Source organism: Dendrobates tinctorius, unplaced genomic scaffold (assembly GCF_039654945.1).
Source record: "Dendrobates tinctorius isolate UK_male_01 unplaced genomic scaffold, ASM3965494v1 ptg000138l, whole genome shotgun sequence".
In the NCBI taxonomy this organism is placed as follows: domain Eukaryota; kingdom Metazoa; phylum Chordata; class Amphibia; order Anura; family Dendrobatidae; genus Dendrobates; species Dendrobates tinctorius.
Window position 1 is genome coordinate 14,979,305 of NW_027361806.1, and position 27,211 is coordinate 15,006,515.

At 45.0% G+C, this 27,211-nt stretch overlaps 1 protein-coding gene across 1 annotated transcript in view; it reads left to right on the forward strand.

The window, feature by feature from the left end:
* ROR1 (receptor tyrosine kinase like orphan receptor 1) overlaps positions 1 to 27,211 on the forward strand; it is a 285,614-nt gene that overhangs the window by 249,500 nt on the left and 8,903 nt on the right. The window contains exons 5-8 of the mRNA XM_073544682.1: positions 2,225 to 2,352; positions 3,504 to 3,821; positions 22,161 to 22,406; positions 24,580 to 24,791. Of these exons, the coding sequence (XP_073400783.1) occupies positions 2,225 to 2,352; positions 3,504 to 3,821; positions 22,161 to 22,406; positions 24,580 to 24,791 (904 nt within the window). The remainder of the gene's footprint in view (positions 1 to 2,224; positions 2,353 to 3,503; positions 3,822 to 22,160; positions 22,407 to 24,579; positions 24,792 to 27,211) is intronic.

A 27,211-nucleotide genomic window follows, 5' to 3' on the forward strand; every position in this document is an offset into this window, starting at 1 on the left:
GTCTGTAAAGCGCTCATCCGATCCAAGGGCTTCAAGAATCCACCTCATCATCTGAGACCTAACATTGGAATGAGGGGGCGCTTCCTGGACTTCTAGAAGTCACTGAAGGTTTCCAAAAAAAAAAAAAAAGCGATTCTAGAACATTTCTTTATAAGAGAGACAGGGAATAGAATGGTAGGAAACCAGGCTGGGGAAGCGGGGAAATTAGGGTCAGGGGATCGGGGATCACAAAATGGTCTTGACTATGTACTACATTCACATTTGTATAGTCCTCCCAGATGCTTGCCATGAACACAATAGTATATAATATAGGTACCCCTGCTACAAAACAGTAACCCCCGAGTAATAGCGCCACATGGTAACTAAAAATACCACCGTATAATGGCAAAGTGCCATACTATACAGTGCTCATATAATGGCGCCATAAAATGCCTATATGGCAGCGCTAAGCACTATATACCATATAATATTATAATGTCATGCCCAGATAATAGTTGCATGCATTAAATATATAGCAATACCAAAGACTCCAAATAGCCGTGTTTACATTGTGGCAGAATAATTCCTCCCTCCAGTCACTTTAAAGTGAATTTGTCAGTAAGATCAACCCTCCTCAGGCGTTTTTAGAAAGTTGAATAAAATGATATTTCGAGATCTGTGATCCAATGTTTTATTCCAAAGAAATCCACATTTTTCTTAATATGTAAATGAGCTCTTAAGATCTATGGGCCTGACATAGATCTCCCCAAGAATCTGTCTGCAGAGCTTATAATAAATGAATGGAGGCGTAGCCAGTGTGAGACATGTAGGTCAGGGGCGCAGACTGTCAGTCATTACATGTCTCACACTGGTAATACCACCTTTTATTAAAAATAAGCTCCGGAGGCAGATTCTCAGGGAGATCTATGCCCCGCCCATAGATCTTAACAGCTCATTTACATATTAAGAAAAATGTGGATTTCTCCGGAATAAGGCATCAGATCTCAGATATTAAGGTATCATTTTATTCGGCTTCCTATGACCTACATGCCCACATAGACGGCTTAGGAGGGACGATCCTACGCCAGACTCCCTTTAAGAAATTATCTCAGGAGAGCAACAATGCGCCCTACAGGAAAATATAGATGTCGAATGTAGAAGTTTGTTACCTGGTTAGGGATTTCTTTACGCTCTAAAATGTGATGCATTATCAGACGATGGGCATTCTCTAGAGGACCACGTAACAAAGAGACGAGGGATGTGAGGAGTGCGTGCTATCAGCTCCCTCCCGACGCGTTTCTTGTCTACTTGTCCATCCTGAATGCCTTACGATACTTTTATCGTCCTTGCATGTTGTTCAGCCAGGAATTCAGCTCTCGGCTTTCAATGTTGGCTGAAAAATTAAATAAACAAAACATAAAATCCTGCATTCACATCACAGAGCGCTCCTGCCATCGAACGTCATCCTGCTGCATTTCACCTCGGAAGAGCGCCAGCAGTCTAAACTGGGGCACCCAGAATGCAGCTGGCACCTCCGGAACATCCCGCAAAATTCAATAGAGTCATTTAGGCCGAATGCTGCTCCGGTGTCGCCGTATCACTTCCCTTGATTCATTCTTTAATGGGCAAAGCCCTCGGTGCCAGCGCTGACCAAGCGCCAGTTCTGAAAACCAGTTTTAACTTCTCGGCTGCAGTAAGTCTTATTCCCAGTATGATGTTCTAGAAATTAAGTTGTACGTTGCAAACTTATCCAGCAGTGAGGGCTTTGACTTAAATTGTGGTTTATACAATATTTAACCTCCAGAGCTGTATTCAGAATTCTGCTCAGTTTTACTGCAAACTCTCAGCCTGCAGGACCTCATGTACCTCTACTGCTCTCTGCTGGCTCAGATCACGCCCTGCAGCGCATCATAAGACAAAACTATGCAATTCATTGCGTTTTTTTCATGGTAGGAAAACATTTTTAGGTTTAATGTAAAAACTTCAAAAGTCCTGAAACTTTTTAATCTTTGTTGTTTTTTTTCTATTTCTTCCCTTTTCAATATCTCTGCATGCTGTCATAGCAGAATACGCAGAGTTGCCAATTTATGCTGTAATTTAATTTTTTGTGGGTGATCTGGTGCTCGCCTCATACTATTCTGTGGAGTCACACATTTTTGGGAGGGAGTTTTGAACTTTTTGTTGCAGTTTTCTGGCGCCCTCTAGTGGAGGATCAGAAGTTTCATTATTCTCATTGTATCACCAGGGATGAGTTTGAAGAAGATGGTTATTGCCAGCCGTACAGAGGATTCGCCTGCGCGAGATTCATCGGGAACCGGACCATCTACATGGAGTCTCTGCACATGCAAGGAGAACTAGAAAACCAGATGACCGGTACGCTAACTTTTCTCTTTGATTTTAATAATTTGTTGATTTTTGTCACAGATTGTAAAAGGGGAATTGGCCTGGAAAATCCACAAAAATAATTGACATGTAAAATTCCAGATGTGGTTTGTAAAATCTCATCCGCAAGGATGGATTTAGCACCCATCAAACCTGCGCCTGGGGGACAGCTGCTCCCGGGGAGACCCCTCGGACAACATTTCTGTTGGCAATGCGCAGTACACTTACAGAGGATGAGCGTACGGCTTGTGCTGAGTTAATAATTACTCAGAGAATATAGTATATAATATATAAATTGCCGATGGGTTGCCATTGCAGCCAGGGACCTGAGTAAAGCGCTCGTTTCGCCATCTCAGTCTGATCCTCATAGGAGATTGTCAGTTTCACTATTTACTACAGCACTGGAGTAATGCAGTATATGGCAATCAAAGGATCACAGTTTCATGTCTCCTACAGGGACTAAAACAGAAAATCACATTGTCACGGGGTCCTTCTCTGGTATCACACAATCAACAGAGCAAGCGAAGAGTGAACAATTCCAAGACCTTTATTAAGGCAAAAATACGAAAAGGTCCATATTCAGTCCACCACACAAAGGATAAGATAGTCCAGAATAAGAATGCAGTCCAGTAACAGGATAAAATGTTCAGGGAAACGAGATTCCAAAACTCTAGCACCAGAGGATAAAATGGGTCCTTCTCTCTGAAATGCAGTCTTTACACGATCCTGTCCACACCGGAACTGACTTGCCCAGCTCCTGTTCTCTCTCCACCCCCTTCCTTGTCCAGGGAAAATCAAACAAGTTGGGGCGGTTTCCAGGCCCCCCCAGAGGAGAACAAAGGGCCTTAGGGATTAATGCACTAGAGGGGGGTCATCAAGAGACAGATACAGTGAGGCTGTAGACTTACAATGTAATAAGAAAAACACTGTGAAAATAACTGAAATAGAAAAATAGGAATATACAAAAAATGACATCCACATAGCATATCACACCATCACACACATTAATTAATAAACATTTTTAAAAAGAGAGATAAAAAAAACCCAAAAGCTCAGAAATGAAAAAAATGCCTTAGTCCTGAAGGGGTTAATGTATGCTATGGTAATTTTGTTGATCTACTGACCCATTTTTCCCATTTCAGCTGCCTTCACGATGATCGGCACTTCCAATCACCTATCGGATAAATGCTCACAGTTTGCCATCCCATCGCTCTGCCATTACGCCTTTCCATACTGCGCCGAATCGTCTTCGCTGCCCAAACCGCGAGACCTGTGCAGGGACGAATGTGAGATCCTGGAGAATGTCCTTTGCCAGGCCGAGTACATCTTTGCCAGATCCAACCCTATGATATTAAGGACGTTAAAACTTCCCAACTGTGAGGACCTTCCGCAGCCTGACAGCCCGGAGGCCAGTAACTGTATACGGATCGGAATACCAATGGCCGACCCGATCAATAAAAGTAAGTGGGAACGATGAGCTCATCAAAGAAGCAGGCTGCCATTCGGTCAGTTCATGCCAAGGTTGCACATATCTTCCACCAATATGCCACCTACACGAGGACACGCGCCAGAGACTGGCACACAATTCTTGTTTTTTACTTAAAGTTGTACTCTAAAGTTTACATACCCCAGCAGCATTTTTGCTTTCTTGGCCTTTTTTCAGAGAATATGAATGATAACACCAAAACTTTTTCTCCACTCATGGTTAGTGGTTGGGTGAAGCCATTTATTGTGAAACTACAGTGTTTTCTCTTTTTAAATCTTAATGACAGCCCAACACATCCAAATGACCCTGATCAAAAGTTTACATACCCTGGTGATTTGAGCCTGATAACATGCACATAAGGTTGACACAAATGGGTTTGACTGGCTACTAAAGTTAACATCCTCACCTGTGAGCTGTGTGCTTGTAGCCAGTGTGTGCAAAAGAGCTGAGTGAGTTTGTGGGATCCAGACAGACTCTTGTATCTTTCATCCAGTCACTGAATTGTGAGTCATGGGGAAAGCAAAAGAATTGTCAACGGATCTACGGGAAAAGGTAGTTGAACTGTATTAAACAGGAAAGGGAAACAAAAAGATATCCAAGGAATTGATAATGCCAGTCAGCAGCGTTCAACTGTGATTAACAAGTGGAAAATCAGGGGCTCTGTAAAAACAAAACCACGGTCAGGTAGACCAACAAAAATGTGTTCCACAACAGCCAAGAAAATTATTCGGGATGCAAAGAAAAACCCACAGATAACATCAGCTGAAATACTGGAGTCTCTGAAAACTAGCGGTTGTGGCTGTTTGAAGATGAACAATAAGGAGACACTTGAAGAAAAATGAGCTGCATGGTCGAGTCACCAGAAGAAAGACATTACTGTGGAAATGCCACAAAGTATCTCACCTGCAAAAATCAAAATAGCACAGACACAAGCCTGAAAACTTCTAGAACAAGGTAATTTGGAGTGATGAGACCAAAATTGAACTTTGTGGACATAACCATAAACGTTACATTTTGAAAGAGGTCAACAAGGCCTATGATGAAAGGAACACCATTCCTACTGTAAAGCACAGATGTGGATCTCTGATGTTTTTGGGATGTGTAAGCTACAAAGGCACAGGAAACTTGGTCCAAGTTGAAGGAAAGATGAATGCAGCACATTATCAGCAAAGGCTGATGGCAAATTTGCATTCATCAGCCCAGAAGCTGCGCATGGGATGTACTTGGATGTTCCAAAATGACAACGATCCAAAATACAAGGCCAAGTCAACCTGTCATTGGCTACAGAAAAACAAAGTGAAGGTTCTGGAGTGGCCATCTCAATCTCCTGACCTCAATATCATTGAACCACTCTGGGGAGATCTCAAGCGCGCAGTTCATGTTAGGCAGCCCAGGAATTTACAGGAAGAGGAGGCTTTTTGCCAAGGAGAGTGGGCAGCTTTATTAGAAAATAAAGAACCTCATCCACATCCATTAAGAAATGGGGCATGTGAACTTTTGATCAGGGTCATTTGGATGTTTTGGGCTGTCATTATGATTTAAAACGAGAAAACACAGTAGTTTGACAATAAATGGCTTCACCCAACCACTAACCATGAGTGGAGAAAAAGTTTTGGTGTTATCATTCATATTCTCTGAAAAAAGGCCAAGAAAGCAAAAATTCTGCTGGGGTATGTAAACTTTTGAGCACAGCTGTATATTTTTTTTATTTTTTTCCTCACTGGTTGATATAGTTAAGTTATTACTTCATTGTTTTGGATTGTGGGGATATTTCTAGTTCATGTCCCTGCCTTAGTAGTGAGAGCTCCCGAACAATAACCACGAGACCCCCATGGTGCCACCGCTGAGGAATGTCCTGTACGATCTTGTATAAACACTGCCCCGGAAAACTGGCACATGCTTCACATCTCCACAATATTGCTGCTCAGCAGTTACATTTTTACTTTTTCTTTTAGTTTTAGCTTTTAAAAAATAGCTCCTATATTGAGACGTAGAGGGGGCAGCTGGACTAGATTAGCAAAAAATATCTGCTTTTCTTTTCTCAAAAAACAGAGCAAGTATTATTCAGATGGAAATGTCTGGTATTAATTCTAAAGTGTCAATGTAACACCAGTCACAGCCACATGAAGAAAAGCGCCCCTTTTTTTGTAGAAAAAAAAAGTGGTCCTTTTTTATATTGTAATTGCCCAATAATACATTTAATATATATATATATGTATATATATATATATATATATATATATATATATATATATGTGTATATACAGTGGGGCAAAAAAGTATTTAGTCAGTCAGCAATAGTGCAAGTTCCACCACTTAAAAAGATGAGAGGCGTCTGTAATTTACATCATAGGTAGACCTCAACTATGGGAGACAAACTGAGAAAAAAAAATCCAGAAAATCACATTGTCTGCTTTTTTTTCATTTTATTTGCATATTATGGTGGAAAATAAGTATCTGGTCAGAAACAAGCAATCAAGATTTCTGGCTCTCACAGACCTGTAACTTCTTCTTTAAGAGTCTCCTCTTTCCTCCACTCATTACCTGTAGTAATGGCACCTGTTTAAACTTGTTATCAGTATAAAAAGACACCTGTGCACACCCTCAAACAGTCTGACTCCAAACTCCACTATGGTGAAGACCAAAGAGCTGTCAAAGGACACCAGAAACAAAATTGTAGCCCTGCACCAGGCTGGGAAGACTGAATCTGCAATAGCCAACCAGCTTGGAGTGAAGAAATCAACTGTGGGAGCAATAATTAGAAAATGGAAGACATACAAGACCACTGATAATCTCCCTCGATCTGGTGCTCCACGCAAAATCCCACCCCGTGGGGTCAGAATGATCACAAGAACGGTGAGCAAAAATCCCAGAACCACGCGGGGGGACCTAGTGAATGAACTGCAGAGAGCTGGGACCAATGTAACAAGGCCTACCATAAGTAACACACTACGCCACCATGGACTCAGATCCTGCAGTGCCAGACGTGTCCCACTGCTTAAGCCTGTACATGTCCGGGCCCGTCTGAAGTTTGCTAGAGAGCATTTGGATGATCCAGAGGAGTTTTGGGAGAATGTCCTATGGTCTGATGAAACCAAACTGGAACTGTTTGGTAGAAACACAACTTGTCGTGTTTGGAGGAAAAAGAATACTGAGTTGCATCCATCAAACACCATACCTACTGTAAAGCATGGTGGTGGAAACATCATGCTTTGGGGCTGTTTCTCTGCAAAGGGGCCAGGACGACTGATCCGGGTACATGAAAGAATGAATGGGGCCATGTATCGTGAGATTTTGAGTGCAAACCTCCTTCCATCAGCAAGGGCATTGAAGATGAAACGTGGCTGGGTCTTTCAACATGACAATGATCCAAAGCACACCGCCAGGGCAACGAAGGAGTGGCTTCGTAAGAAGCATTTCAAGGTCCTGGAGTGGCCTAGCCAGTCTCCAGATCTCAACCCTATAGAAAACCTTTGGAGGGAGTTGAAAGTCCGTGTTGCCAAGCGAAAAGCCAAAAACATCACTGCTCTAGAGGAGATCTGCATGGAGGAATGGGCCAACATACCAACAACAGTGTGTGGCAACCTTGTGAAGACTTACAGAAAACGTTTGACCTCTGTCATTGCCAACAAAGGATATATCACAAAGTATTGAGATGAAATTTTGTTTCTGACCAAATACTTATTTTCCACCATAATATGCAAATAAAATGAAAAAAAACAGACAATGTGATTTTCTGGATTTTTTTTTCTGTTTGTCTCCCATAGTTGAGGTCTACCTATGATGTAAATTACAGACGCCTCTCATCTTTTTAAGTGGTGGAACTTGCACTATTGCTGACTGACTAAATACTTTTTTTCCCCACTGTATATATATATACACGCACACACATTTTTTTTAAGCATTATTTTTTTTTTTTTCTTACTGTGTTGAGGATGGAAGATCACTACATGACACAAATACATTTTTATATCTCTTCAAAATGAAGGTTTTAAAATTCTGTCAGTGGCTTAAAAGTCTTTAGAGCACATGTGTCAATCATGGTCCATCCACACCCCTGCTAAACACAGGAAAAGCATAAAAAAAAAATCCCAGCACTTCCTCACCTCATCTTCATATTTTCCATTCATTTTATTTTTCTTTATATTACAGTTACAAAGTCAGACATGTCCTCTCCTTTGCCTTCTTCATTGTCCTGTGTGTAGCTGTAAGGCAACCCGTTGCAGCAGAATCTTCCCCTCCTCCTTTTTACTGTCTTGTTTGGCAGTTAGATATTAACTGCAGCAGAACCCTCCTTCCTGACAATATCCTGTTCATAGCTGCCATCTTCTCTTTCCCACTGTCCTAGGTCTTGCTGTAAGGAGCGAACTGCAGCAGAACCTTCATCCACAACAGTCTGCAGCAGGAGCCTCCCCTTCCTCTTCCACAATGTCTTGTACATGGTTAGAAGACAACTGCTCCTCCCCTCCTCCTTCTTACTGACCCGAGTGCAGCTTTAATATAACTGCATCAGGACTCTCCCCTTCTATCTCCTCAATACCTTGTATGTGGCTGTAAGACAAGTGACTGCATCAGGAACCTCCTACTTCTGGCCCTGATTGTAACATTACTAAGTTACTAAGAATCTTTCCTCTCAATATCCTGTGCATAGCTGTAAGACAACTGTCTGCAGCAGGAGCTTCTCCTTACTTCCTGACAATATCCTGTACATAGCTATAACACAACTGTCTGCAGCAGGAGCTTCCCCTTAATTCCTGAACATATCCTGTGCATAGCTGTAAGACAACTGTCTGCAGCAGGAGCTTCTTCTTACTTCCTGACCTTATCCTGTGCATAGCTGTAAGACAACTGTCTGCAGCAGGAGCTTCTCCTTACTTCCTGACAATATCCTGTACATAGCTGTAAGACAATTGTCTGCAGCAGGAGCTTCTTCTTACTTCCTGACAATATCCTGTACATAGCTGTAAGACAACTGTCTGCAGCAGGAGCTTCTCCTTACTTCCTGACCTTATCCTGTGCATAGCTGTAAGACAACTGTCTGCAGCAGGAGCTTCTCCTTACTTCCTGACAATATCCTGTGCATAGCTGTAAGACAGCTGTCTGCAGCAGGAGCTTCTCCTTACTTCCTGACAATATCCTGGACATAGCTATAAGACAACTGTCTGCAGCAGGAGCTTCCCCTTACTTCCTGACCTTATCCTGTGCATAGCTGTAAGACAACTGTCTGCAGCGGGAGCTTCTCCTTACTTCCTGACAATATCCTGTACATAGCTATAAGACAACTGTCTGCAGCAGGAGCTTCCCCTTACTTCCTGACCATATCCTGTGCATAGCTGTAAGACAACTGTCTGCAGCAGGAGCTTCTCCTTACTTCCTGACAATATCCTGTGCATAGCTGTAAGACAACTGTCTGCAGCAGGAGCTTCTCCTTACTTCCTGACAATATCCTGTACATAGCGGTAAGACAACTGTCTGCAGCAGGAGATTCTCTTTACTTCCTGACAATATCCTGTACATAGCTGTAAGACAACTGTCAGGAACACCGCACTGCACTTGCTCACTGAGCCAGGGTGTGTGTCCTGAGTACAAAGACTGTTCACAAAGATACCTGCGGAGCGAGCAGCAGTGGTGACAATGCATGCTCCAGGACCTGAATCACGTGACTGCTGGGGGCGTGGCCTAAGCTCCACAGAGCTAGGAGCTGCAGGGAAACTCCTAGAAGGGTAACTACAGGACAATGTTACCAAGGAGCATAGACAGAGACAGATACCAGATCAAGCCGGGTCAAAGCACGAGATAGCAGGACAGTACCAAAGGGCTTAGACAGAAAGAATAGTCAGGACGTAGCAATAGATCAGAAAACCAGAACAGGTATTAGACGGTACAATAGGGGTAAACTGTAACGGAGTAGCGATAGCCAAGCCAGGAGGTCAGAACCAGAAAAGACAATGGTACCAAAAATGAGAGACGGAGTACAGAGTGAAGGAACAAGCCGGGTCATACACGGGAAGCAAACAAGTCATGCAGAGTACACACATACCAGGGGTCAGACACACCAGAATAGCAGTATAACTGACAGAGAATGCCAGTATGGAGTGAGCATAAATACCCCTCCCAGATCCAAAGAGAGGCCGGCAATGTTAACCCTGTCAAAACAGGACATTAACCATGTCCTAACCATGACACTGGCAATGTTAACCCTGTCAGAACAGGACATTAACCATGTCTTAACCATGACAGTACCCCCCTCTTAATGGGGGGCCACCGGACCCCCAGGTTTCTCAGGGTACCTGGCATAAAAAGCCCGCACCAGTCGATCAGCGTGCACCAAACTGGCCGGAACCCACGATCGATCCTCAACGGAATATCCCTTCCAATGGATAAGGTACTGAAGTCTCTGGCGCACCCACCGCGAATCAATGATGCGCCCTACCTCGTACTCCAGTTGACCCTCTACCAACACTGGTGGAGCCACGGATGAGGGATCTTCTCAAACTGTCCCCACAGGTTTTAATAGGGACCTGTGGAAGACGTTAGAGATTTTGAAGGAGGTGGGCAACTGTAATCTGTATGCCACCGGGTTGATCACCTCTACAATCTTGTATGGGCCAATAAATTTGGGGCCCAACTTCATAGAGGGTATTTTAAGTTTGATGTTACGAGTGGACAACCAGACTTTTTCCCCCACTGTCAACGCAGGAACCACCCCCCTCCTCCTGTCTGCAAAATGTTTGAACTTCTTCTGGGCTTTGGAGATGTTCCCCTGTACCTCCTTCCAGAGGGTTTTTAATTGTTGTACCATCCCCTCGGCACCAGGGCAATCCAAATCCATACGGGAAAATTCCCCAAACTGCGGAACAAACCCATAATTGACCAGAAAGGGAGGCTTTCCGGTAGACTGATTAACCCGACAGTTGAATGCAAATTCTGCCATGGGCAATACCTCACACTAGTCTTCCTGTCTGGAGGAGGCCAGGCATCTCAGAATCTGCTCCAATGACTGGTTGGTGCGTTCCGTTTGTCCGTTAGATTCCGGGTGATAGGCAGAGGAGAATGACAACGTGACCCCCAACTTCATACAAAACGCTCTCCAAAACCTGCCCACAAATTGCACACCCCTGTCCGACACCACGTTCACAGGCACTCCATGCAGTCGAACAATGTGCTGTATAAACAAGCGGGCCAAGGTTTCAGCAGATGGTAACGCAGGTAATGGCACAAAGTGGGCTTGCTTAGAAAATCTATCAACCACTACCCATACCACTGAGTTGCCCTTGGAAGGTGGAAGGTTAGTGATAAAGTCCATGGACAGGTGTGTCCATGGTTAATCCGGAATTGGCAAAGGCACCAATTCCCCGGCCGGCCGGACCTGAGAGCTTTTAGAGCGCGCGCACACCCCACAAGTATTCACAAACCTTTTTATATCAGTACCCATAGAGGGCCACCAAAAACCCCTAGCCACTGCCCCCCGGGTAGCTGCAATACCAGGGTGTGCACTTAACACAGAGTCATGAAATTCTTGAAGGAGTGTGGGACGGAATTGTTCGGGTACAAACAATTTACCTGGGGGTTTATTCCTGGGAGCTTGTGCTTCCAGAATCTCTCTCTGTAACTCAGAGGAGATTTCGGCTACAACCACTCCCGGTTGAAGAATGGAGGAAGGAGGTTCTGGAGGAGACACAGAATCAAAACTTCGGGATAAGGCATCTGCCTTTACATTTTTAGACCCTGGTCGAAACGTGATGGTAAATTGAAATCGAGAAAAAAAAAGTGCCCACCGAGCCTGTCTGGGGGTCAATCTCTTAGCAGACTCGATATAGGCCAGGTTTTTATGATCAGTGACGACCGTAATGGGATGAGCGGCCCCCTCCAAAAAATGCCTCCATTCTTCAAAGGCCAATTTAACTGCTAACAGTTCCCTGTTACCGACATCATAGTTTCTCTCGGCCGACGAGAACTTCTTAGAGAAAAAGGCACAGGGTTTGAGGTTAGTCAGGGTAGAGGGGCCCTGTGACAATACTGCCCCCACCCCCACCTCCGAAGCGTCGACCTCGACGATAAAAGGTCTTGACGAATCAGGTTGTACCAACACAGGGGCTGTAGTAAAACACTTCTTTAATGCCAGGAAGGAATTTTTTGCGGCCACAGACCAAATTTTTACATCTGCCCCTTTAAGAGTGAGGTCCGTCAAGGGTTTTACTACCTGCGAGAACCCTTTAATGAACTTCCTATAATAATTAGCGAAGCCCAGAAATCGCTGCAACCCCTTCAGGTCATGAGGCTGCACCCAATCTGTAATGGCCTGAACCTTCCCTGGATCCATGCGGAATCCCTCCCCGGATACAATTACACCCAGAAAAGACAGTTCTTGCATAAAAAATGAGCACTTCTCCAGCTTAGCATACAAATGGTTCTCCCGGAGTCTCATAAGCACCGTACGCAGATGATGCAAGTGTGACTGACTGTCCTCAGAGTAAATCAAGATGTCATCCAAGTAGATGACTACATAACGCCCAATCAAGTCAGAAAAAACAACATTAATAAAGTTCTGAAAAACCGCAGGAGCATTAGTGAGGCCGAAGGGAATAACCAGGTTTTCAAACAGCCCCTCAGTTGTCAGGAAGGCTGTTTTCCATTCGTCCCCCTCCCGGATCCTTATAAGGTTATAAGCCCCTCGTAGATCGAGCTTAGAAAACCATTTGGCCCCCGTGAGTTGATTGCATAGATCAGGAATCAACGGGAGAGGGTACGTGTTCTTAACAGTAATTTTGTTCAGTTCTCGAAAGTCGAGGCACGGTCGCAACCCACCATCTTTTTTCTTTACAAAGAAAAACCCCGCTGCCACGGGTGAGACCGAGGGCCGAATATGCCCCTTGCGAAGGCTTTCTTTAATGTACTCTTTCATAGCTTGGCGCTCAGGCCCGGACAAATTAAACAAACGAGCCTTGGGTAATTTGGCTCCAGGTACTAAATCGATAGCACAATCATATGGTCTATGTGGTGGGAGCGCCTCGGCCTCGCTTTCGGAAAACACATCTTTAAGGTCTCTCAGGTACTCCGGAATACCCTCCAGACCGACAGATGACACAGATACAGATTTTATCGGATTGACAAAAGGAACCGGGTTACAACATAAACCATTATCATTACATCCCCAACGGGTGATCTCCCCCTTCACCCAATCAATAAGAGGATTGTGGCGTTGCAACCAGGGCATTCCCAATACCAGTCCTGCAGGCAGATTATTCATAACGAAACAACTTAAATTTTCCACATGAGTGAAACCCACTTTCACAGAAAAAACTTCAGACATAAAACAAATTCCATCCCGGGTAAGAGTGTCATGTCGGACGCTGTTCACACCACAGCATCCGGCAGGCAGAGGTAGTTCCACCTCCAGCCACTATAGCCTCAGTGGCGCCGGTTTGATCTTCAGGCTCTCGGGGGTTAATCCTGCTGGAGACCAGGTTGGATGGTTAGTCACGCCCACGGTCTTTAAATAGTCATACTGGCATATGGGCGTCGCCGATTATAGCTTGTGTTTCATACCAAGTGGTTCCGGTCTGGAGTGGAGGTGTTCAAGAGAGAGAGATTCATATCTGGTGTCGTATGATCCGTCGTTATCCTTTCTCCTTCCCATATTTGTGTTTAGTTGTGCCCTGTTCACATTACTGTTTATTCCTGTGTGTGTGCGGCGCAGTGCAGTTTAAGTTCTCCCTGTCTGTCATTATTTGTGTGGGAGCTTTGGTGGTGTGACTCCTCACTGGGTGGAGGGTGGAGGGTTAAGTGCAGGGCTGAGCAGGAGATAAGGAAAGGTCGGAGGCTCAGGCATTTGCACCTTCAGCAAAAACCCTGGGTTGAGGGTCAGACAGGGTTTCCCCTAGTAAAGGGACACCACAGGGGCCCCGGGTATTTCAGCCTTAGTTGAACTAAGCCCCCGTGACATTATAATCGGCCCACATTTTTTCAGGAGTCCATGGATCCATTAGATTCCATAACCCGCCAGTTGGCGGCGCTGTCCATACAGGTCTCCGAGTTGAAAGGGGCAGTTCAGCAGCAGGGCCTGGTAGTAGCAAAGGTGCAAACGGCATCTGCAGGTATCGGTGCAGAGCCGAAGTTTCCGCTGCCAGAACGATTTTCAGGCGATCGCAGCAAATTTGTCGTATTTCGGGAGGCCTGCAAATTATACTTCCGCATGCGGCCAATATCCTCAGGTAATGAGGCCCAGCGAGTAGGGCTGGTGTTGTCATTACTGAGTGGTGACCCCCAAGCATGGGCATTTTCCTTACCAGCTGACTCTGCTACATTTCATTCGGTCGATAATGTTTTTTCTGCCCTCGGGCTCATTTACGATGACCCTGACCGACTGGCTCTAGCGGAATCTAAAATCCGCGCCCTCCTCCAGGGGGAGCGCTTGGCAGAAGACTATTGTTCGGAATTTCGCCGCTGGGCTGTAGACACACAGTGGAATGACCCAGCACTGCGGAGCCAGTTTATTCATGGGGTATCAGGGAGGGTGAAACAAGCCCTCCTGATGTATGAGACTCCGGCATCATTGGAGTCTGCCATGAGTTTGGTGATACGTATTGATCGCCGTTTTCGTCAGGGGGCACAGGAGACGCTACCTCTGGGGGAAAACAGAGGTGCAGGTGTGGTTGAAGTAGATGAGTCCCCTGAACCTATGCAGATTGCTGGCGTGGCACAGGTTCAGCCTCGCGCTCCGGGATTCCGGAAGCCCGGAGCATGTTTCTACTGTGGTAAAGGAGGTCATTATGTTAACGTTTGCCCGGTACTACCTAAGAGGGTCACACCGGCGGAAAACTGTTAAGCTCAGAGGGTATGGAGGAGACCCAACTGAGCGTATGCATATCCTCCATGATGGTATCTCAATGTATGCTCCCTGCCAAGGTTATTATCGCCGGCAGAGAGCTACCTATATCAGTGTTTGTGGATAGCGGTTCTGCCACCAATCTCATAGATGAGGAGTTTGCACACACCGCCGGGTTTAAGATCGAAAAACTTCCTCACCCCATACAGGTGGTGACCATTAATGCTGTTCCCCTCCCTCAAGGGGAGATTACTGAGTTTGTGGCAGAGGTGAAACTCCACATTGGGGTCCTACATTCTGAGTCGGTTACATGTAGGGTCCTCCGTAATCTCCCAGCTCAAATGGTCCTGGGTTTTCCATGGCTGTCCAGGCACAACCCGGTAATTGATTGGAAAACTCAGGACATAGTACAATGGAGTGGTTTCTGCCAAGACAATTGCTTGGCCACATGTGTGTCCGCCGTGACGCCCAGCCTGCCGGAGGCTTTGCAGGATTTCGCGGATGTTTTCTCTGAGAAGGGTTGCTCAGAACTGCCTCCACATAGAGCCTATGACTGTGCTATTAGGTTAAAACCCGGGGCCAAATTACCTAAGGCCAGGATGTTTAATATTTCTGGTCCTGAGAGACAAGCTCTGAAAGACTACATCGCGGAGAGTCTGAGCAAAGGTCACATCCGGCCTTCGTCCTCGCCTGTAGCCGCGGGGTTTTTCTTCATTAAGAAGAAAGATGGGGGGTTACGCCCGTGTCTGGATTTCCGAGAGTTAAACCAGATTACTATCCGTGATCCCTACCCAATGCCGTTGATCCCGGATTTGTTCAACCAGGTAGCGGGGGCGAAATGGTTTTCCAAGCTGGACCTCAGGGGGGCGTATAACCTCATAAGGGTCCGTCAGGGGGATGAGTGGAAGACGGCGTTTAACACTCCTGAGGGTCATTTTGAGAGTCTGGTTATGCCGTTTGGGTTGACCACCGCGCCTGCCGTTTTCCAACATTTTATTAATGATGTATTTGCTCATGTCCTGGGGAGATTTGTGATTGTATACCTGGATGATATCCTCATTTATTCTAGCGATCGGGACACTCATTTGGAGCATGTTAGGCAGGTGTTACAGTTGCTCCGGGAGAACCAGCTCTATGCTAAGCTGGAAACATGTTTATTTTTTGTCCAGGAGTTGCCCTTTTTGGGATATATTGTGTCCGCAGCCGGTTTTAAAATGGACACCGCTAAGGTGCAAGCGGTGTTGCAATGGGAGAGGCCGGAGAGTCTGAAAGCACTCCAGCGGTTCCTTGGGTTTGCGAATTATTATAGGAAATTTATAAAACACTTTTCGACTGTCGCCAAACCGCTCACGGACATGACAAAGAAGGGTGCCGATCTGGCGAACTGGCCTGAGGTGGCTATACGTGCATTTGAGCGTCTGAAGAATAGTTTTGCTTCAGCCCCCATTCTGGTGCAACCAGACGTGTCTAAACCTTTTGTGGTAGAGGTTGATGCGTCGGAGGTGGGAGTGGGGGCAGTACTGTCTCAAGGCTCGTCCTTGAGCGAGATGCATCCATGCGCCTACTTCTCCAAGAAGCTGTCGCCGGCCGAACGGAATTATGATATCGGCAACAGGGAGTTGTTGGCCATCAAACTGGCTTTTGAGGAATGGCGACACTTCTTGGAGGGGGCGGCTCACCAGGTCACAGTTATCACCGACCATAAGAATCTGCTCTACCTGGAGTCGGCCAAGCGTCTGTCTCCTAGGCAGGCTCGCTGGGCATTGTTTTTTACTCGTTTCAATTTTCTTGTGACGTACCGTCCCGGGGCTAAAAACACCAAGGCGGATGCTTTGTCTAGGTGTTTTCCGGGGGGAGAACCTCGGGAAGAGCCGGTACCCATCCTCCAGAAAGGGGTAGTGGTCTCGGCTCTCACGACTGAGGTAGAGGCGGAGATTGCCGAGGCCCAAGAGGAGGTACCACCAGGACTTCCCGCCAACAAATCATTTGTACCCCTGCATCTTCGGCCTAAGGTGTTGAAGGAACACCACGATTCGGTACTGGCTGGTCACCCAGGGGTGAAGGGCACCTTAGAGCTGGTATCGCGTCGTTTCTGGTGGCCCAAAATCCGGCAGGACGTGGTCTCGTACGTGGCAGCTTGCATCACGTGCGCTAGGGCTAAGTCACCCCGAACCCGTCCTGCTGGCACGCTACAGCCTCTGGGGGTACCCAATAGGCCATGGACAGAAATCTCCATGGATTTTATCACTGACTTGCCAGCCTCGGCAGGGAACACGGTCATCCTGGTGGTGGTTGACCGTTTTTCAAAGATGGCGCATTTTGTGGCGTTGTCCTCTTTGCCCAATGCTAAGACGTTGGCTCAGGTATTTGTGAAGGAGGTGGTCAGACTCCACGGAGTACCGTCTGACATAGTATCTGATAGGGGTACGCAATTTGTGGCGAGGTTTTGGAAAGCTTTTTGCTCTAGGTTGGGGATCAAGTTGTCACATTCATCGGCGTTTCATCCACAGTCTAATGGACAAACTGAGCGCATGAACCAAAATCTAGAACAGTATTTACGATGCTTTGTGTCCGACAACCAGGAGGAGTGGTCTACTTTCCTTCCTCTGGCCGAATTCGCATTAAATAATCACCGCCAAGAGTCATCAGGAGAGTCTCCATTCTTTTGTGTGTACGGTCAACATCCTCAGTTTTGTACCTTACGTCAGGGTGACTCTGGGGGTGTCCCGGAGGAGGATCAGCTAGGAGCCCAATTGTCATCAGTCTGGAGGCGGGTGAAACAGCGTTTGTTGAGCATGAGTGCCAGGTACAAACGGGTGGCTGACAGTAGACGCGTGCCAGGTCCGGACCTGTGTGTGGGTGAATGGGTGTGGTTAGCTACGAAGAACATAAAACTCAAAATCCCATCTTTAAAACTGGGTCCAAGGTTTATTGGGCCTTTTAGGATTTCTGCCATCATTAACCCAGTGGCTTATCGGTTGGAACTTCCTGCGGTGTACAGAATACATAACGTTTTTCACAGGGCTTTATTGAAAAAGGTGGTAGGCTTGGTGGACACGACGCCGATGCCACCTCCAGTCATGGTGGATGGCGAGTTAGAGTTCGAGGTCGCCAAGGTGGTGGACTCTCGAGTAGTACGCCGTACTCTTCAGTATTTGGTGCACTGGCGGGGGTATGGTCCAGAGGAGAGGTCTTGGGTTCCAGCCTCAGACATACATGCGGATCGGCTGGTCAGTTCTTTTCACCGTCGTCATCCGGACAAGCCGGGTCCTATGAGTCTTGAGGGCCCTGGGGTCCCTCGTAGAAGACGGGGTACTGTCATGTCGGACGCTGTTCACACCACAGCATCCGGCAGGCAGAGGTAGTTCCACCTCCAGCCACTATAGCCTCAGTGGCGCCGGTTTGATCTTCAGGCTCTCGGGGGTTAATCCTGCTGGAGACCAGGTTGGAAGGTTAGTCACGCCCACGGTCTTTAAATAGTCATACTGGCATATGGGCGTCGCCGATTATAGCTTGTGTTTCATACCAAGTGGTTCCGGTCTGGAGTGGAGGTGTTCAAGAGAGAGAGATTCATATCTGGTGTCGTATGATCCGTCGTTATCCTTTCTCCTTCCCATATTTGTGTTTAGTTGTGCCCTGTTCACATTACTGTTTATTCCTGTGTGTGTGCGGCGCAGTGCAGTTTAAGTTCTCCCTGTCTGTCATTATTTGTGTGGGAGCTTTGGTGGTGTGACTCCTCACTGGGTGGAGGGTGGAGGGTTAAGTGCAGGGCTGAGCAGGAGATAAGGAAAGGTCGGAGGCTCAGGCATTTGCACCTTCAGCAAAAACCCTGGGTTGAGGGTCAGACAGGGTTTCCCCTAGTAAAAGGGACACCACAGGGGCCCCGGGTATTTCAGCCTTAGTTGAACTAAGCCCCCGTGACAAAGAGGGGATGAATCCACAGCCACAATTTTAACAGGGTCTTTTAACCTGACTGTCCCTATCTTATTAAGAGTCACAACTTGGGCATCAATCAGATTAATGGAGGAACCACAGTCAACAAAGGCGGTGGTCATAACAGGACCGCCAGCAATTTCCAATTCAACCTGGAGGACCATTTTTATACGTGAGAAAAAATGTACCTGGGAGTCTGGACAACCTCCTCGATTGTTGCCCAGACTCAGTCGTTTCTCTGAAGGTTTCTCTGAAGAAGGGCAGGAGGGACAATTCCTTTTCCAATGTCCAGAGGCTCCACAGTAAAAACATAGTAGGTTGTCTCTGCGGTGCCTTCTCTCTTTCTCCTTAACCGAGACTGACCCAACGTTCATGGGCTCAGATACGGGTGAAGTGTCACACAATTTGGGGTACAAGGGAGACTCTTGTTGCATCATTCCTCTAGCACGGAGTCTCCGGTCCATACGGACCGCCTGCATCATGGCGTCCTCCAGGGTATCGGGAGGCGGATGTAATGCCAGAGCGTCCTGCAGACGGTCAGAAAGGCCCCTGCGAAACAACCCCCTCAGGGCGGCGTCATTCCAGGATACTTCGGCGGTCCAACGTCTAAACTCTGAGCAGAACCATTCGGCAGAGTGTCTCCCCTGTGTCACACTCATCACCATATCCTCTGCCAGACGCACTCTATCAGGCTCGTCATAAATGTGCCCCAGAGCCTCAAAGAACAAGTTCACTGACATACGTTCAGGAGCAGAGGAAGACAGAGAGAAAGCCCATGCTTGCGGAGCCCCCCGAAGTAGGGAAATAATGACCCCCACCCTCTGGAACTCATCCCCGGAGGAGCGGGGCCTTTGAGAAAAAAAAAGCTTGCATCCTTCTCTGAAAGACCTGAACTCCTTTTTATCCCCTGAGAAGGGATCGGGCAATTTGACTGGAGATTCGGGGGACGCTAATGACACATCCCTACCCCCAGAACTAGAAGCCCCTGCATCGACAGCCCCCTGCACAGTAACCACCAACTGTTGCTGGGTATGGGCCATCGTGCGCTGTTCCACATTGAGTTTATGGAACATTTGGGTCAGGTGCTTGACCTGATCAGACAAGGCTTGTATGGGATCCATGAGGATAACACACACTTTTTTTTTTTTTTTCCTTCAGAGGGAAAAAAAAACTGAAACGGTCAGTTATAATGTCAGGAACACCGCACTGCACTTGCTCACTGTGCCAGGGTGTGTGTCCTGAGTACAAAGACTGTGCACAAAGATACCTGCGGAGCGAGTAGCAGTGGTGACAATGCATGCTCCAGGACCTGAATCACATGACTGCTGGGGGCGTGGCCTAAGCTCCACAGAGCTAGGAGCTGCAGGGAAACTCCTAGAAGGGTAACTACAGGACAATGTTACCAAGGAGCATAGACAGAGACAGATACCAGATCAAGCCGGGTCAAAGCACGAGATAGCAGGACATTACCAAAGGGCTTAGACAGAAAGAATAGTCAGGACGTAGCAATAGATCAGAAAACCAGAACAGGTATTAGACGGTACAATAGGGGTAAACTGTAACGGAGTAACGATAGCCAAGCCAGGAGGTCAGAACCAGAAAAGACAATGGTACCAAAAATGAGAGACGGAGTACAGAGTGAAGGAACAAGCCGGGTCATACATGGGAAGCAAACAAGCCATGCAGAGTACACACATACCAGGGGTCAGACACACCAGAATAGCAGTATAACTGACAGAGAATGCCAGTATTGAGTGAGCATAAATACCCCTCCCAGATCCAAAGAGAGGCCGGCAATGTTAACCCTGTCAGAACAGGACATTAACCATGTCCTAACCATGACACCGGCAATGTTAACCCTGTCAGAACAGGACATTAACCATGTCCTAACCATGACAACAACTGTCTGCAGCAGGAGCTTCTCCTTACTTCCTGACAATATCCTGTACATAGCTGTAAGACAACTGTCTGCAGCAGGAGCTTCTCCTTACTTCCTGACAATATCCTGTACATAGCTGTAAGACAACTGTCTGCAGCAGGAGCTTCTCCTTACTTCCTGACAATATCCTGTGCATAGCTGTAAGACAACTGTCTGCAGCAGGATCTTCTCCTTACTTCCTGACAATATCCTGTGCATAGCTGTAAGACAACTGTCTGCAGCAGGATCTTCTCCTTACTTCCTGACAATATCCTGTACATAGCTGTAAGACAACTGTCTGCAGCAGGAGCTTCTCCTTACTTTCTGACAATATCCTGTGTATAGCTGTAAGACAACTGTCTGCAGCAGGAGCTTCTCCTTACTTCCTGACAATATCCTGTGTATAGCTGTAAGACAACTTTCTGCAGCAGGAGCTTCTCCTTACTTCCTGACAATATCCTGTGCATAGCTGTAAGACAACTGTCTGCAGCAGAAGCTTCTTCTTATTTTCTGACAATATCCTGTGCATAGCTGTAAGACAACTGTCTGCAGCAGGAGATTCTCTTTACTTCCTGACAATATCCTGTGCATAGCTGTAAGACAACTGTCTACAGCAGGAGCTTCTCCTTACTTCCTGACAATATCCTGTACATAGCTGTAAGACAACTGTCTGCAGCAGGAGCTTCTCCTTACTTTCTGACAATATTCTGTGCATAGCTGTAAGACAACTGTCTGCAGCAGGAGCTTCTCCTTCCTGACAATATCCTATGCATAGCTGTAAGCCATCTGTTTGCAGCAGGAGCTTCTCCTTACTTCCTGACAATATCCTGTGTATAGCTGTAAGACAACTTTCTGCAGCAGGAGCTTCTCCTTACTTCCTGACAATATCCTGTGCATAGCTGTAAGACAACTGTCTGCAGCAGAAGCTTCTTCTTATTTTCTGACAATATCCTGTGCATAGCTGTAAGACAACTGTCTGCAGCAGGATCCTCCCCCACACCATCCTGTGCATAGCTATAAGACAACTGCCTGCAGCAGGAGCATCCCCCACACCATCCTGTGCATAGCTATAAGACAGCTTTCTGCAGCAGGATCCTCCCCTACAACATCCTGTGCATAGCTATAAGACAACTGTCTGCAGCAGGATCCTCCCTGTCTTCATCCACAGTATCCTGTGCATGGTTGTAAAATATCAGGCTCTAAGAGCTTTCAGTTGGCAAACACAGCGGTATATAAGGACACATAATATACCCTTTTAGATTTCACTTATGGAGAACCCCCTTTGAGGATCTCTAAGCTTGCAGATTTTTCCGAGAAACCCCCTCATCTTCCATGACGTCTCCACAACGAGAGCAAGAACTTAGCATCACATGTTAGGAAACGGTTGAGAGCTTCGGCTCTTGATCACGGCAATTTGATATCTACTACAAACCACTTGGCTCAATCGTTTCATTATGGGACATAATCGCCGCTCCGCACAGTAACACATGGCTCCTATTTTACTACATACCACAAAATGAGGGTCTACGTTGTCTATGGCGACCCATCGGGATAACCTTTAGTCCTCCCGATCTGTGAGTGGTTACTTTTCAGAAGAATTTGTATTGATTTTCCTTTCTCCTTTCTTATTACAGATCATAAATGTTATAACAGCAGCGGAGTCGATTACCGGGGCACCGTGAGCGTCACCAAATCCGGGCGGCAGTGTCAGCCGTGGAATTCCCAGTACCCACATACCCACATGTTTAACGGCATGCGTTACCCGGAGCTTAACGGCGGGCATTCTTACTGCAGAAACCCCGGAAATCAGAGGGAGGCCCCGTGGTGCTTCACCTTGGACGAAAACCTGAAGCACGAAGTGTGCGACATTCCGGCGTGTGGTAAGCGTGGATTCTAGTATGTAATACCCAGAAGTATAACATGGAAATTCGTAGAACAGATCCATCTGCTGCGTCTGCACCGGGCTCGTCTGTGGCTATACAGCTCCTAAAGTGTAGTCAAGGTTTGGGCTAGTTGGTAACTTTGGTCGCATGTCATGCAAGTTGCCCAATTAAAATCGCAACTTGATTCAGACTTGACGTCATGTCTCATTCATGCAGCTTTCGGTACTTAAAGCCGGCGCCGGCAAAGTTGCAGCATTGCCTAAAACTTTTACAAATGCACAACTGTGCGGTAACACAGCCACATTCACCATCATTACACCGCGACAACGCAATCACCAAGTGGCGCGACCAACTCTTACATAAGGTGACGTGTGTCATGCGACTGAAATTTTGTGCAAAAATAGCATTTGTGCAACTCGTCTTCAACTTCCAGAAAACCTTTGATCCAAGCGGAGAAAAAACTGTGCTTTATTCACCCTCTACAGGTCCAACACACAGTCACAGTGGCTGCTACTGGTGCCTGTATTTGTCTGCAGTGCTGATGTCATGTCGACAGCTCGGCAGCCGATCAACGAGCTTAGGGTCTCTGCCTCAGTTGATGGCATGAGCAGCTCCCAGCCACTGATTAGTTGCAGTGCTGTTGATGTGATGTCAACGCTGCAGACAATAACAGACTCCGGAAGCAGCGGAGGAGACTTGGTGCTGGACTCTTCTGGAATTTCTGAAACCAAAATACCCCTTTAAGCGGAGATTGGTATCAATAAAAGCAATCATCATTGTGCAGCAGCTTTTATTTTTAGGGAACCCCTAAATTGACCCATGGGATACATTTCCAGTACTGGGCCGGTGGGATGGGGGAATGTACCCCCTGCAGGCTCATGCCTTTACCCCGACGCACGTTCTTCTGCCCGTGAGTATGGAAGTTTGATATGCTCCTTTCTTGTGGAGAGAGGGAGGCGCCTGTTTCGTGTTAGCGGGGCTACTGTGCCGCATGATGCGGCCGCCCCTGGACACAGGCTGCCTTTGTAGTCCATGAAAACCGAGCCGTGCTAAGGAACCGTGCGCAGCCGGGATCTGAAAGCCACAACATCCCAAACAGGAAATTCCCCAACAAGGCAAAGCTTCACCGCTGCTCCATGTGTTCAGCAAGTCCCAAAATTACATCAAGTATTCTCACTGTAGATGTTTACAAGGAAAGAAAATATCCGCACCGATATCTCAGGGCCAGAGGATTTCTAAGTCAGCGGAAGGTTCCCAGTTATAGGACTAATTGGTCCCATTACTGTTCGCTTCCATGTGTGACCCTGTGGTTTCCATTTACAATGATGATACTATACTTGTTGGAAAGTCCCCCCCCCAGAGCTTCTAGTGGCTCTGAATATGTAACATGTATCAGTTATATAAATATATATATTTGTCATTTTTTTATTTTCCCAATATTTATAAACTTATCAGTTCAGCAACTTTGCAAACAATTTTGAATAAAACTTATAAAACTTTACCCCCCGTTTCATCATTTACGGGGGTTGGTTTTTTTTGCAGCCCCTTTTTGAAAAACATCATAAATTCTCTTCTCTTTATTTTTTGTCTTTAACCTTTTCGGTGACTTTTAAACTCTAAAGAATTGCGTGTTATTCTAAAATGTAAAAAAAAAAAATCACTCCAGGGGGCAACTGCTAAATTTTTTCAACTTTTTAAAAAGTCGCAAATTGATAAAAGTTAAAAATATCTAGAAACTCCAAACCCCGACCACAGTGGTGAACGTAAAGAAAAAAAAAATTATAGGATAAACTGTGAAAAAGGCTCAAATTGAAGGATGAATAATGCACAAAACAAAAGGTGAAAAGTACCAAAAACTAGACATAAAAAGTGCAAATGGCGCAATGAATCAGACCATTAAAGCACCCTGGTGGCCCTAGGAAAATGTGTTAACTATTGCATGATTTCGAGAGGTTTTCCCTTTTTTTTTTTTACTGGGGATCTGAGATTTTCCAGGACAGATGGCAAACATGTAATACTACCCCCATGAGAGGGGTCATTTATTTATCAAAAACTCAGAGTATCAGTTTGTAACATATTACTTATTGGGTTTTCTTTAATTTTTTTACTTTGGCTTTACTGGTTCAATTTGGTTCATGATTTATTTATTTTTTTTTTTTTTACATATTAGAAACACAGGACTCTAAAGAAAAGAACAAGATGGAAATTCTCTACATCCTGGTCCCGAGTGTCACCATCCCGCTGGCGATCGCTTTGCTGTTTTTCTTCATTTGTATCTGTCGCAATAACCAGAAGGCGTCTTCTCCCGAGGTGCAGCGACAACCCAAGCACGTCCGGGGGCAGAACGTTGAGATGTCCATGTTAAACGCATATAAACCAAAGGTAAGAAACACTGCGCCCATTGGGAGCACATAGCACAAGCTGCCATGTTTGGGGGATGAAGACTTCATCATATAATAGTTGATCTTGAAATCAAAGGGACTCGATTCATCATCTGTCTCGAGGTAATCATTGACGTCCATTGCGCCAAATACTTCAAAAACGGAATTTTGCGAAATTAAAAATGCTCTTTATTGTTTGTAAACTTTTTTGAAACTTTTTAAAGTAAATCGTCGCAAAAATGTAACAACTTTTCCAAAAAAGTCACAATTGATGGATCTGCCAAAAACATGGAAACCCCAACCCACCAGTGACAAAAAAATACAAAAAAGGCGGAAATATAAAATAGACTTTACAAAAAGGGGAGATTAAAAGAAGAATAGAGTGAAAAGCACCAAAAACGAGACCAAAAAAAGTCTCAAATGCAACAATGACTCGGACCCAAAGTGTTTCTTTACAAAGTATATAATAGATTAGTGAATTTATCAACCTAAATTAAGTTTTGGCAGTTTTGGTATTCCAATTGTCTGATCAATGTAGGTACGACCTGCAACTAATCGGAAAATGGTGGGTTCATCACCAACCCTGGACGTCCCTGGCGTGGCAACTCTCGGTCACATCTAAAAGTAGACACATATGTAAAACTGAGGCAGCACTACAATAAACCAGCTTCTTCTCTAGTGCCCTCCCAGTCAGTACTGGTAGCAAAATAGTCGAAAGTCTAGTTACAAAGCTTTTGGGCTTGATTAGGAAGTTAAAAATGTCTATTGACCATGTCTCTATGTCTTCTTTACAAAAGTATGAATTACATTAGAGTATTCTGCAAGGTTCCTTAAAAAGGTGATCAGTCTGTTTCGTAAAAAAACAATTGTTTGATCTATTCTGCTTGAAAAAGGGTGATTTTTTTATGTCAAATAATGTATTAATATGATCTTTATGTTAGTATGGGGCTGAGTAGAGGCATATTTTATCTAGTTGTAGAATACCAATCCTCCATTATAAACCCGCTCTGTTACCAATTATCGCAAGTTTAATCTTTTGCAGAATCTAATGCAGAATATTGTGCACGAACCAGAAAGGCGTAAATAGGATGTATAGACTGAAAACGTGACTTATCAAAGCAGAAGAAACTCTGACTTCATAACCACAGACACTTCACAAACATCACAATTTATAGCTATTGTTCTCCAGAAAGAAAGACTTCAATGCGGAAAAGATCGAGCGGCACCAAACTGGCCTCATAACCCAACACAATGTGCGCAGAATGCTGGAAGACATTACAGAAATATTGCATTCACAATATATAACTACTATAATACTGCCCCTATGTACAAGAATATAACTACTATAATACTGCCTCTATGTACAAGAATATAACTACTATAATACTGCTCCTATGTACAAGAATATAACTACTATAATACTGCCCCTATGTACAAGAATATAACTACTATAATACTGCCTCTATGTACAAGAATATAACTACTATAATACTGCTCCTATTTACAAGAATATAACTATTATAATATTGCCCTCTATGTACAAGAATATAACTACTATAATACTGCTCCTATGTACAAGAATATAACTACTATAATACTGCCCCTATGTACAAGAATATAACTACTATAATAATGCTCCTATGTACAAGAACATAACTACTATAATACTGCCCCTATGTACAAGAATATAACTACTATAATAATGCTCCTATGTACAAGAATATAACTACTATAATACTGCCCTCTATGTACAAGAATATAACTACTATAATACTGCTCCTATGTACAAGAATATAACTACTGTAATATTGCCCTCTATGTACAAGAATATAACTACTATAATACTGCTCCTATGTACAAGAATATAATTACTATAATACTGACACTATGTACAAGAATATAACTACTGTAATACTGCTCCCTATGTACAAGAATATAACTACTATAATACTGCCCCTATGTACAAGAATATAACTACTATAATACTGCCCCTATGTACAAGAATATAACTACTATAATTCTGCTGCTATGTATAATAATATAACTACTATAATACTGCTCCCTATGTACAAGAATATAACTACTATAATACTGCCCCTATGTACAAGAATATAACTACTATAATACTACTCCTATGTACAAGAATATAACTACTATAATATTGCTCCTATGTATAATAATATAACTGCTATAATACTGCCCCTATGTGCAAGAATATAATTGCTATAATACTGCCCCTATGTACAAGAATATAACTACTATAATACTGCCCCCTATGTACAATATAACTACTATAATACTGCCCCTATGTACAAGAATATAACTACTATAATACTACTCCTATGTACAAGAATATAACTACTATAATACTGCCCCTATGTACAAGAATATAATTACTATAATACTGCCCTTATATACAAG